The 12,668-nt window shown below is 38.9% G+C and overlaps 2 protein-coding genes across 2 annotated transcripts; both read left to right on the forward strand.

The window, feature by feature from the left end:
- Nucleotides 1-8,747, forward strand: zgc:174164 (uncharacterized protein LOC570656 homolog). Its single transcript, XM_061707713.1, has 22 exons — nt 1-135; nt 442-548; nt 645-718; nt 813-891; nt 975-1,051; nt 1,414-1,606; nt 1,706-1,768; nt 2,410-2,481; nt 2,582-2,751; nt 2,842-2,932; nt 4,535-4,665; nt 4,764-4,935; nt 5,278-5,367; nt 5,480-5,675; nt 5,882-5,993; nt 6,114-6,294; nt 6,422-6,508; nt 6,582-6,687; nt 7,318-7,447; nt 7,539-7,632; nt 8,107-8,144; nt 8,267-8,747. The coding sequence occupies exons 1-22, from the start codon at nt 69-71 to the stop codon at nt 8,388-8,390; spliced, it is 2,454 nt and encodes an 817-aa protein (XP_061563697.1). The 5' UTR covers nt 1-68; the 3' UTR covers nt 8,391-8,747.
- Nucleotides 8,748-9,645: 898 nt separating this feature from the next.
- Nucleotides 9,646-11,070, forward strand: gpx9 (glutathione peroxidase 9). The gene is made up of 5 exons (XM_061707684.1): nt 9,646-9,841; nt 9,932-10,025; nt 10,351-10,481; nt 10,576-10,706; nt 10,793-11,070. The coding sequence occupies exons 1-5, from the start codon at nt 9,710-9,712 to the stop codon at nt 10,848-10,850; spliced, it is 546 nt and encodes a 181-aa protein (XP_061563668.1). The 5' UTR covers nt 9,646-9,709; the 3' UTR covers nt 10,851-11,070.
- The last annotated feature ends 1,598 nt before the right edge of the window (nt 11,071-12,668 follow it).

The raw sequence follows: 12,668 nt of genomic DNA on the forward strand, positions 1-12,668 counted from the left end.
CAACTTCATCAGTGGCAGCTTTTCCCTTCCGCCAAAGGTGACACGATTGGGACATTTCACCGAGAATCATGAGCAGAAAATACATCCTATTAGTTTTTCTCTGGCAGTTTTGTATTTTTGGGGCGGAAAACACAGGTGAGACACATCTTTGTAGTCTGTTTGGATCGAAAAGAGAAAAAGTTCCATTTCCTTTTCGTGCTCACGTCATCAACAACGACATTTAATTTGGATTTGGCTACTGGATCTTTATCCTCTCCTTTCATGTTTTAAAAACTCATAATTGGAGCCATAGGATGCTTTTGCTGAATTTTATCAAATCAATCTTTTTTCTTTTTTTGTGGGTATGTATGTGGTTGGATTACTTGTGTGAGTTTGTTTGCTGTGGGAGGGTAAGGCGTTACTTAATCTAACTATTCCCTTTGTGTTTACTTTTTCATGCAGAAGACATTAATGGTTTTATATCAAAATTGTCAAAGTACTCCATTGTGAAACCTCAGGTAATACATAGGTTTACTCGGAGCATCAAAAAACCAATACAATCAAATGAGGTTGGTCCCTGATGATTATTATTATTATTTATTTATTTCATTCTATTTTATTTTTACTGATTATTATGCAATGTTTTCCTATTTTTCCACTGTTAGAACTATGCAGATGAAGTATCATATGCACTCAACATTAACAACAGAAGACACCTTCTTCATTTAAAAAAGAACAGGTAAATGCACAGTGAGTCACATGACACTGACAGTATTATGAATCCCTATACACATTCAAAATTAAATGTTAGGTTTGTTTCCTCCTCCTGTCAGAGACTTCCTACACCCAAAGTTTGTTCAGTATTCACGTGATGCCTCTGGTTCTTACAAGACGTCACATCCAAGCCAACATGTGAGTTCATGAGTTCTCATTTTGGTCGATGAGGCTGGTTTGAACGTCAGCCCTGACACCTGATTTTACTTCTCCTTTCCCAGGTGCATTGCTATTACCATGGAGAGGTTGGTGGATATGAGAGTTCAGTGGTGGCACTCAGCACGTGCTCTGGCCTCAGGTTTGAATTTTTCTCTTGAAAATCAGCTACACAGAGTTGCGCTGGTCACCAATTCTTACCTTGAAAAATAGATTAAACTATAGCCGGCCTTTGTTTTTGGTATTAACATTTTTTCCCACAAGATTTTGCATACTTTTTCAATATTGTTTTAGAAAAAGAGAGAATGTATCCTCTATACAAAAAAATTAAATTTTGTGTGAGGAGGTACCTGCCAAATATTAACAAGTGAATCCCTTTTTTTTTCCCATTAAGTCAGCTATGTCATTTAATACCAACAGATTTCCAGTCCCATGTTACTGCCGTTACATGAATTTTCTAGCGTTTCTCTACTGATACATGTGTTTTGCACGACTCCTCTGCAGGGGTGTGATCGTTCTGGGAAACGAGACATTTGGACTTGAGCCTGTGCCGGACTCCACCACTAATGAGCATCTTCTGTACCTCCTGAAGGACTCCCAGTCCGAGCCCGTCACCTGTGGTGTCGTTGGCGAGGCTGCATCAGCACCGAGTCATGAACCCTTCGAGCCAGGCCAGTCGCTGGTTTCTCTGCTGAGGGTAAGGACCCCAACCGTGTTCATTGTACCTGGATACGTACAGTGCAACAGGGTTTTTAATGTGGTTGTACCTGACCCTCTTCACCGTTTGTTCCAACAGAGAAAACGCAATTTACCTCAAACCAGTTATGTGGAGTTGGTGCTGGTTGTTGATAATCTGAGGGTAAGTAGGCGTGATTGTCTACAAATCCTCTTATCTGTAAACAACAGTGATTTGGCTGCAAGTGGTTTGCTTTTATTATTATAATATAATTCTTGTCAAGAAGCTCTTTTTTTTTAACAGTGCTCTACTTTTTAGATGCAATCCAAATTTTATGGAAGCTACCTTTCTGCCTATGATTGAAAATGTACATTGCATGTGTGACATTTTGTACACACATGCAATTGTATTCCAGTTCACGGAGCTCTAACTCTGTGTTCTTTTTTGAATTTCAGCTTCCTTCTGTTTCTTCTTCAGTCTCACTTCTTGTTAAATAGGATTCCTTCATAGTTTCTTTTTTTAGTAGCCCAGGTTTCACAGGACTAGAGTGGTTATTTTTCTAATCTCCATCTTTGGTTAACATAAAGACTCTGAATTGATGTAATTAACATTTACTTGAAAGATCTGAGGATCTGAGGTGGAACGGTGTAAATATTCTGCCTTTTTAATAGTTGGTTACAAACATTGTAGTGCTTTTTTTAATACATTGAAGTGATTTTTTTTATAGACCATTATATTATTGGAGAATAAAGTCCTGAAGGATGTTAACATTTAATTCATAATCAAGACATTTTTCTCATTGTTATGTAACTTTTTATTAACAGTATAATTTTAAGGAAAAAAATGAGACAGCCGTGCGAGAAGAGATGGTGGAAATGGCTAATCTACTGGATGGGGTGAGATTTGATGCCGTTGGTAAAGAGAAAATATCAATTCTAATCATATTGATGTGCTAATCTGTGCTGATATGTTTTCTTGTTGCACATTCTGTTCCAGTACTACAAGCAGCTGAACATCCGTGTTGTGCTTGTTGGCCTGGAGATTTTTAAGGATAGTAATCCTTTTAGTGTGGATGGCTCTGCAGGAGAGGTGTTGGGGAGGTTTGTTAAATGGAGGAAGGCCACCCTGTTACCAAAAATCAGACACGACATGGGTCAGCTCATTGTGTAAGTTTGGCATAAACCTGACATGATTTAAATCGTTTTGAAAATCGAAGTGACATCTGGGGCTCATCTCTCGGTCCACCTTTTCTCCAGTGGTAGGCCCGGACCGTATGGCGGAGGTGTGCTGGGCATGGCCTTTGTGGGAACCGTCTGCTCCGTAGCAACTTCAGGAGGAATCAATGTGGTTGGTTGAACTCTCATTTTAACCTCTGATGCCCGTACCGTGCTGCTTTGCCAGCATGAGCTATTGCAGAGAAACTGATACCATCTGCATTATTCATAGATGTTTCAATAAGTGTTGCTCTTCGTCACAAGTTCTGCACAAGACTAGTCACACAGGTTAGACTGGAACGATGGCTCGCAAAGCTCCATGACAAGGCTTCTTTCTTTGGGATTTTGCATTCCTTAGATTCTTTTTTTCTCTGTGATCTCTTAGAAAAGACAGCATATCTGTTTGATTGATTGATACCAATATTCAAAACAAGTCAATTCCAAACTGCAATTTTTGTGTACAGGAAAATCTACTTTGAGGAGACACATCTTGACCCTTTGTTAAACGTTTTCACAAATCCCTGAGTGTTTAACAAAAGGTCTATGACATGATTTGGTCAAAATACAAGAGACATGCTTTCTTTTTTTTATAAACTATATAATTTCTAACCAAATAATTTGAACTATATTCATAATAGCTGGTTTAAGGAAGTGAAGTTGGTATCTTAAGTCCATGCTACTCCTTTCATGAGAAGGAATGCCTCTTTTGTAATTGCTGTTACAGTTTTGCAATTCCAACTTCAGAGGTAGAACAAAGCAGCAAAATGAGAAACTGGGTGGAGACATGGACTGTATAAAAAGAGCAGAGCAAACCCTCTTCGATGTTACCCATAGGTTTCTGAAGTATGGTAACCTATCTCTCAGACCTATGGAAGACGTGCTCTTGGCAGGAGCTGACTGCAACCCAACCCAGTTTTCACCAAAAATAAAAAGCCCTGAGTAGCTGAAGTGATTATGAATAGACATTTCCACAGACATTTCCTGTAGACTTTTTCCAAAAGTCTACAGTGATTTTATATGATAAGAAACTTAAAAATGTACCTACTGTACAGTTGTCACGGATGTGAAATCTAACTATGAAGAGCAAAAGTGTATGTATTTATTTATTTATTTAAACTAAGCTGTAAGTATGATTATCTCTGCTGTGAAGTTGGATGTTTTGAGAGTCAATAGGGGGTGACATCCCCTAGTGGTCATTTGAGGAACTGCACATATTGCCACTTCCTTGCGCTCATTAGTTTAGGGAGCTAGATGTTGCCCCCTAGGTGAAGATAAAGATGGATAATACCACTTGGATCTGAGTCTGCGATGTCGCAATAAGATGCAACTCTGAACTGCTCACTGAATGACATATTGTCAGACTTTGATGGCCTCAAACAAAGAGAGAGTGTGTTCACTTCAAACACCCAAATCCATGATTCAAAGCACTTAAAAAAAAATGATTGTAACATGTATCCTTTTGATATAATTGAAATGGAAAATGTTAAGTTATTAGCCCAGCCTAATAATATGGATATTTTGCTTTATTCAACTTCATGATGGATCCTTTAATTTCTACACTTTTTTTAGTTGCGCTGCTCCATGGATTAATGCTAAACCAAGTAGTTTTTATACTTTGTTTTGATTTGTTTTTCTTTTTTAACCACAATGCTGATATATGATCCTGGCTTTGGGAGGAGGGGTATATATATTTAGATATGGACAGATAACCTGTCAGCTGCTGTATTTTTTACAGTTTAGTGACAACAGTTTGCCTTATATCTCAACTGTGGTGGCCCATGAGATGGGCCATAACCTGGGCATGAATCACGACAGTACGCGCTGCAACTGTGATGGAAAAAGCTGCATCATGTCTGCAACTGCTGGGTAAAGCATTCTCCACCAATGACAGGTTTATACTTGGGTAATGCAATTGATTTTGCAGTATTATATGAAATGAGTATAACGCATTCTTTTTTTTATAGAGGTTCTACCAAGTTCAGCCAGTGCAGTGCAAACGACTTTGAGACGCTGATTATCCGTGGTGGAGGCGTGTGTCTGAGAAATCAGCCCTCTCCATCAGATGTGATTGGCACTGCCGAATGTGGCAACGGACGCCTGGACAAAGGAGAGGAGTGTGACTGTGGCACGCCAGAGGTCGAGTACACCCTGTGGGACAGACAAAAAATAAATACAAATAGAATTCAGTACTTCATGTACTGATTTCTATAAACCTTCCTGAATTATTCTTATCACAACTGATGACAGTTTTCCTACTCTGATCCAAACAAATGATGTGTATCTATAACACACGTAAAGCATGTTTCATTAAGGTTACACTCTAAAAAGTGAAAAGCAAAATTACAACAGTTGACAGAACTTACAGACCAAAGTATTTACTGTCAGGAGTGTTATATCTGAAATATGCACGTAGAGTTCAATTCTTACATTAATGTCCATTTTAATGAGTAAGTGTTTTCATTCTTTTATTAAACACAGGAATGCAAGAACGATTGCTGTGATGCAGCCACCTGTAAGTTTACAAGGGGCTCGTCTTGTGCTGAAGGAGAGTGCTGCGACAAGTGTCAGGTCTGCAAAACGCTGGACTTTAGCTAGAGTTTTATTCACGTCAACACTGAATATGGGTGATCATTTTTGCATTGTGGCAGCACATGTTTGACGCGGTTGGGTCTCGTTGTAGATCAAAGTTGCTGGAACACCATGCAGAAAGTCTGTCAACACCTGTGATCTTCCTGAGTATTGTGATGGCGGACGTTCGTCCTGCCCTGACGACTTCTACATCATGGATGGGCTGCCCTGTGAGAACGATGCTGCATACTGCTACGAAGGTCGCTGCCAGACGTACGATTTCCAGTGCAAACATTTGTTTGCACCAGGTAAATGCAGTTTTTGTTGCCCGTTTTTGTTCTCTAAATTTCTGTGTGTTTTCTTACCTTTCATATGTATAACTTTGACTCTAAATGTTACAGAAATTATGATTGAGTGCTTCCCAAGGTCTGCCAGGATGTAGCGACCTCTTGTAAAGTTGTTTATGCACTTCTCTCATCGATAATATATTATCTTTAACTTCTCCCTTGCGCAGATCCTGCAGTAAAAGCAGCAGATGATTGCTTTACGTATGCAAATACTAAAGGAAACTTATTTGGAAACTGTGGAATCACCAGCGGTGGAGCCTACATCAAATGTAGCGTGGCGTAAGTTCTCTGGTTTCTAACAATTGGCAGTAATAAATTTACCAATGGACGGTGGAAAACTGTAATTTCAGAGAAAGAAGCAAGTAGATTAAGTAACTGGAAGAACTGGCTGTGTTTCAGAAATGCAATGTGTGGAAAGGTGCAGTGCACCAACGTGGATGTGAATAACCCCCCTCCTGGTGCCCAAGTCAGTATCCAGATAGTTGACGGGTCCACGTGTGTGAATGCAGACTTCAACCTTGGCACAGACGTGCTCGACCCTGCCTACGTGAACCCCGGCAGCCCTTGTGGTAAAGGAAAGGTACGCTTATTCATGAGAATGAAAAGTATTTTGATCAGTATTACTGCAAAAGAGGAGAGAAGGAAAATGTTAAAATGGAATGAGGTGAATCATTTTGGTTGCATAAATAAGTCGTTCTCTCCTGTAGACCTGCCTGGACTTTAAGTGTGTGAATGCGTCTGCTCTGTTGCCCAACTTGGACTGTGATGCTAAGACCACCTGCAATGGAAGAGGGGTAAATAAAGACTTACTTTCCAGCTAATTACCAACCAATAAGAGCAAGCCTGACAATGTTGTGTTTTCTTCAGCTCTGTAATGATCAAGGGCACTGCCACTGTAACAACGGTTGGGCTCCACCCCACTGTGACAAATCAGGACGGGGTGGCAGCATCGACAGTGGTCCTGCTCAGATAGGTAGGTTCAAACTAACTTTAATGATTTTATATTCAAGATAACAAAACAACAAAAGGGCATAAAATACTCTACTATGCAGAAAATAAAATGCTACAAGCATCAACGTCAAGTAGGAAACCTTGACATTGAGAACCCAAGAGACATATTAAACCGCCTTTTATTTTTATTCAGGTCACCTTTTAAATTATTGAGGTAGAGAAACTGTGTTTTGTATCAGAGCATTATGTTACTCATATTAATCTTTCTGTTTTCTGCCGCAACAACTTTGTAGCATTTATTGCTGGAATTTTATGTGACTTTGTGTTACTAATTTTTTGTATATATGAGAAGTTCTTGGCACATCAGTTTCTCCTTGCTACTGTAGGTCTCTGAGGTCAGAAACTATGTCATCATTCACTTCTCAGCCAGTTAGGCCTCCCAGCTAAAACTGTGATCAAGCAAACTCATGTTTTAGAGCTCACGGGACCACGTGTTGCAGTATATACAATTTTAATATCATACTCTAAGTATATACAGTAACAATACTGATATATAATCAATCCAGCAATAATACATATTGACTTTTCAGTGTAACCAATGCATTTATATCTATAACAATTTTCCTTATCCACACCTGATCCTCTGTATCAGACTACTCCCTCAGGAACGGCCTGTTGATCTTCTTCCTGGCGGTGGTTCCTCTTCTTGTCATTCTCATTCTGGTGCTCCTTTACGTCTTCAGGAGGGATTCCTTGAATGTCTGTCTAAAACGGAACCATAAGTAAGCACTTACTCTTTTTTTAAAAAATATGTGCTGATATGTGTATGTATTTATATGTTGTTTTTATGTGTTAATGGATTTTTATTTTCAGATCACGTAATGCTACAAATGCAAATGCAAACTCAAGCAGCAGTGTTCAAACAAGAGCCACAGCCCAGCTTCCAGCACAAGTCCCACCTGAGAGGGTAAATTTATGTTTCAATTTAAATATATATTCTCTGTAGTGTATTTTTTGCAGTGAAAATGTTGATTTATTTCTTCTTTTTATTATTATAATAAAATGCAATCACCAGACAGATAAATGGTTAAATGTCTTGGTCTGGAGCATAGCAATGTTGTTGATGGTGCAACAACCAAGTAGAGTCTGCAGACAATTTACAATGTTTACCAGCATGGGAATATGCTGGGTGCCCGCTCAGATTTGGTGGTGCGAGCAGCGTAAATGTGCTCCTTCATGACAAACACAACAGTGTTATAGCAGATGACAATGTTGACTTAAACTGGGGTATAAAGCTAGGGCCATTTTTCATGCCATTTAGGAGATATACTCCTCTTCTGCAAATTACCATCACTTCTAGCAGTGGTGTGTATATGTTCAGTTTTTAGTATTTCTTTGTGGCTGTTTTGTGATTTATTTGTGTTTTCCCCTCTTCCTCTAGCCTCCGATTCTACCATCTACCGCAGCTCCAATTTCTGAGTATGAACCTTTTTTTTATCTATTTACTTGTAGCTTCAATGAAGCAGATAAACAATGAAATGTTCACTGCACAACCGTATCTGTGTAAGTGGTTTTAATTGAAGTTCAAAATGTTCTGTCAGATTTAGGTATGGAGAAGTGGATTATTGGAACTTGGACAATAATGTTGCTCCTGCACAACCACCAGCTCATGTTCAGGGTCCAGGAGTGCCCAAACCAATCCCAATGAGGAAGCCAACAGCTTGATTCTTTTTTTTTTTATTTTTATTTTTTATAAGGCATCTTACAAATGTATAGAATTTACCACCCCCCCCCCCCCCCCCCCCACACTGTATAAAAAGAGACTATTTTAAAAATTATGTGATAACTAAACACTCAATACTTGTTGTGAGCCCCTTAAAGTTACTGGGGTATTTTGGTAATGGATGTGGCTGGTAAATGTTTATCAGAGTTTGTGTATTTGATTTGGTCCTTGCCAATCAATTTTGGAAATTAAATTTGTCATATAATTTTATTTTTACAAAGTATTTTAAAACTTGTTGCTTTCGAATTAGACTGGTGTAATGTTGTCACATTTGTAATAAAAGATATGAGTTTCTTGTTTACCCATACTTTTTGTTACTCCTGTCATTTTCTGTGAAAGATGTGAGCTCTGCAGGAAAGAGAAGAAAGGGATGCTTTCTCGAAGTAGTTTTGTTGTTTCTATAATGCAGTGTTTCTCAGTTCCAGTCCTCAAGTAACACGGCCCTACATGTTTTAGGTGTTTCCCTGTAACAACACACCTGATTCAAATGAAGAATAAGAAAAGTTTACAACCATGTTCATGGGTCTGAGTGGACTAAAGTTTTGAAATTCATATTACAGCTATCCCATAAAAGATACACATTAAAAAAGAAAGTAACTGAAATCATACTGCACCCTAGTGGAAAAGCAAATACTTGCACAACATAAAAAATGGCTCTTCACCTGCATTGTATGTTTTTCACTTTATGTTTTGCTGATATATTTCTAAAATATAATGTACAAAATGTAAAATAAAATCATCCTTGCAGGTATAGTTTTACATGATTCTAACTGACTGAATTCCACACTACAATATTTTTTAAATACTAGATACAGGTATAAGGACCCAAATAAACTATCTTTATTTCATAATTGTGCAGCAGTTGTCACAAACAACTAACGAAAGGTCAAAGAAACAATGTAAGACTTGAATTTTGCTTCTGGGGTTAGACTTATTTATGTTAATGTTACATTTGTGAGTGGAGGATGCAGTCAGAACAAGTATCTTATCCTGCAGAGCCAAACATATGGATGTTGAACATTTAATGTCCAAATTCTAAATAGATGCTTCTATTTTAACAGCTACTGTTAATGGTATACATGTGTGGAGTATTTAGCCACCATGCCATTTCACCTCAGCCCACAGTAACAATGAAGTCAGTCATGCTGAATAATCGCTGACCCAGGGGTTCTGTTTCAGGGAATGACACAAATCAACAGGATAGCTGAGTGAAGGCTCACTCCTGACTGACGACAGTCCACGTACAAGCTGAAGAACAAGCATGGCGAATACATCAGTCTATGATTTCTCTGCGGAGACTCTGGATGGACAGCAGATTCCACTCAGCAGCTACAAGGATAAAGTACTTCTCATCGTGAATGTTGCCACTTTCTGAGGGTCAACAATAGAGGAGGTGATTCCGCATTAGCCCCAAGTGATTATAACCATAACCTTTTCAGTCATCTTACTTGAGGTATTTGATTTTTTTCTCCTGTTTTCGCAGTACCACCGAATGAATGCACTGATGGAAATGTATGGTGACCTCAACTTCATTGTGTTAGGATTCCCCTGCAACCAGTTTGGTCTTCAGTCACCTGGTAGGTGTGTTACAAATGTGGGGAGATGATGCTCCACTATACGCCAGGGGCCAATTTAGCATTTTATGCTCTTCCATATTTAACCAATTTCATTTTACAATGAAAACATTGAGTTTTTAATGTCCACTATTTTGCTATAGGTTAAAACAGTCACTTATATAAAAATTAACAAATGAAAATACTATATCTATGTGATTCCAATGCTTTCAGCACATACAAGTTTCCATATGGATTTGAGGACGGATATGTAGATGCACACATTTTGTTTTTCATAAGTTATACAATATGTTTACAGCACTTATATAATACATTTTTCTTTCTGTAGAAGAGAATCATGAAGCCCTCAATATTCTGAAGTATGTGAGACCAGGTGGTGGGTTTGTGCCAAAGTTTCCTATCTTTGGAAAGATAGAGGTGAATGGGTTAAATGAAGAGCCTCTTTTCACATTTCTGAAGGTAAATTGCATTTTACGAGGAGATACATGTATTAATTATTGTATAGTATTTTTGCTGGCAGCACTGAACTACTGTGGATTTGTGTTGTCTACAGGATTATCTGCCATTTGTGAATCCTGTTATTGGAGACATAAAGAAGCTCTACTGGTCTCCAATCAAAGTCAATGACATTAGATGGAATTTTGAGAGATTTCTCATTACTGCAGATGGCATACCCTTCAAAAGGTGTACTCATCAACTACATATCACAAGTAGGTTAAGACCCTTATTATTTAAAAAAAAAAAACTAACTATATCTTCCTTTGCTGCAGGTATGACCTTCACTGCCCCATTGAGAATGTGGAGAAGGACATTGCAGAACTTCTCTGATGAACTTTCCTCAGTGTAGTGCTGGTGGCAGAGTGACGATCCCTTAGTAAATGCACATGTGCACCTGAGCAGGATCTGATAAGAAGATGAACATGCCTCAGAGCTTCAGTGCATTCACTCTGAGACCAAGTTCCCTTCAGCCACTCAAGCACTTTTCATGTTGCTTTTAACAGGCTAGTGCCCTCTGCTAAGTACATGAATAAAACACTACAAAACAATATTCAAGTTTTTACTTTTGTCCTCATTGATGTCCTAACTTAATCACGTTTGTATGACAGGCTTTTTTTCACCTCCGTAATATTGCCAAGATTAGGAGCATCCTCACTCAGAGTGATGCTAAAAAAAACTAATTCACATGTTTGTAACTTCTAGACTAGAGATCTGCAATGTGCTATGAGCAAGTAATGTGTCCAAGTAATTCCCTGAATATCCTCCAGCTGATCCAAAATGCAGCAGCTCCAGTGTTGACACGAATCAGCAAGACAGAGCACGTCTCTCCTGTGTAAGCCTCCCTCCATTGGCTCCCCATAAAACTCAGAATCCAATTCAAAATTGTATTACTTGCATATATCTCAGTGATATTTGCAAGACCTGATAGCGCCTTACGTTCCTAATAGAGCTCTCCACTCTGAGAGTGCAGGTGTACTCGTAGTTCCTAGAGTATCCAAATATAGATTTGGAGGACACTCTTCTGCTCTCAGGAACCGTTACTATGGAACCAACTTCAAATTGGGGTTAAGGAGGCTGACACCACCTCCACCTTTAAAACCAAACCCAGTAGTAGCCCAGTAGTCAAAACGACAGCTACAGGACAAGACTGGAGCAGACTCATCTTAGACGTATCTACATCCTAGACATGCTGCTATAGACCTGCTGCAGGAGGGACAATAACATGATCCACTGAGCGGTGCCCCTCGTCCTTTTTATCTACTGCTCAGTCCAGTTATTAAGTGTCTCATAAGCATAATTACAGTCCATTGTTCTCGTAGTTTGTTGTGCTGGTCTGCCCCCTCTCTGTCTCTTTTGTACACATTTGCAGGCCAGAGCCTCTGGAGCTGCATTTTTGCCCTGCAGTCCCACCCTTTGGCCATCCCAGTGCTTGCTTCTATATGTCTATATGTATCTGTTGAATACCTACAGTACTGACATCCTCACCTGCAGTCCCACCCTCTGACGACCTCAGTGTCTGCTGTCTACACCTGTTTATGTAGTTGTGTCCGTAGTACACAGACTAACTATGTATCAGTCATATGTACATGACTAATATCAGACACCCCAAGTTGCAAAAACGCAATTCAGGGAGAAATATTTATTTCAGTTCAGTCTCCTGTGATTTTCCCAGTGATTTCAGCTGCCAGATGAGTGCAGAAAATAACCTCAAAATAAAAATCTTGCATGCTTACTTTAAATTTACAACAACATTTTTAGCACTTCTTACAGTTAAAGTATTTTAAATGCTCCTGTTTAAGCAGCATTTCTTTTGAAATGCAATCTAGGTTTCTAGCACATGTATTATTAATAAATTCGATTATGTCACTTGATAAGTTCAAGATATTTACAAGCATAGACATATACATACTGTATATATATGTATACATGTCTATGCTTACAAGCGTTTCCAATTGGTCCTTACAGCTCCCCATACTTTGGGAGTTGCGCATACGTAATTGCCATTCTCTCAGCCAGTAAACATAGCGGGTGTCGGAAACGAAAACCACTGCTGAGCAAAAAGAACATAAAGGCTTGTCTCAGTTTTGCCAGAAAACATCTTGATAATCCCCAAGACTTTTGGGGAAATACTTTGTGGACTGACGAGAC

Source organism: Cololabis saira, chromosome 19 (genome assembly GCF_033807715.1).
Source record: "Cololabis saira isolate AMF1-May2022 chromosome 19, fColSai1.1, whole genome shotgun sequence".
NCBI lineage: Eukaryota > Metazoa > Chordata > Actinopteri > Beloniformes > Belonidae > Cololabis > Cololabis saira.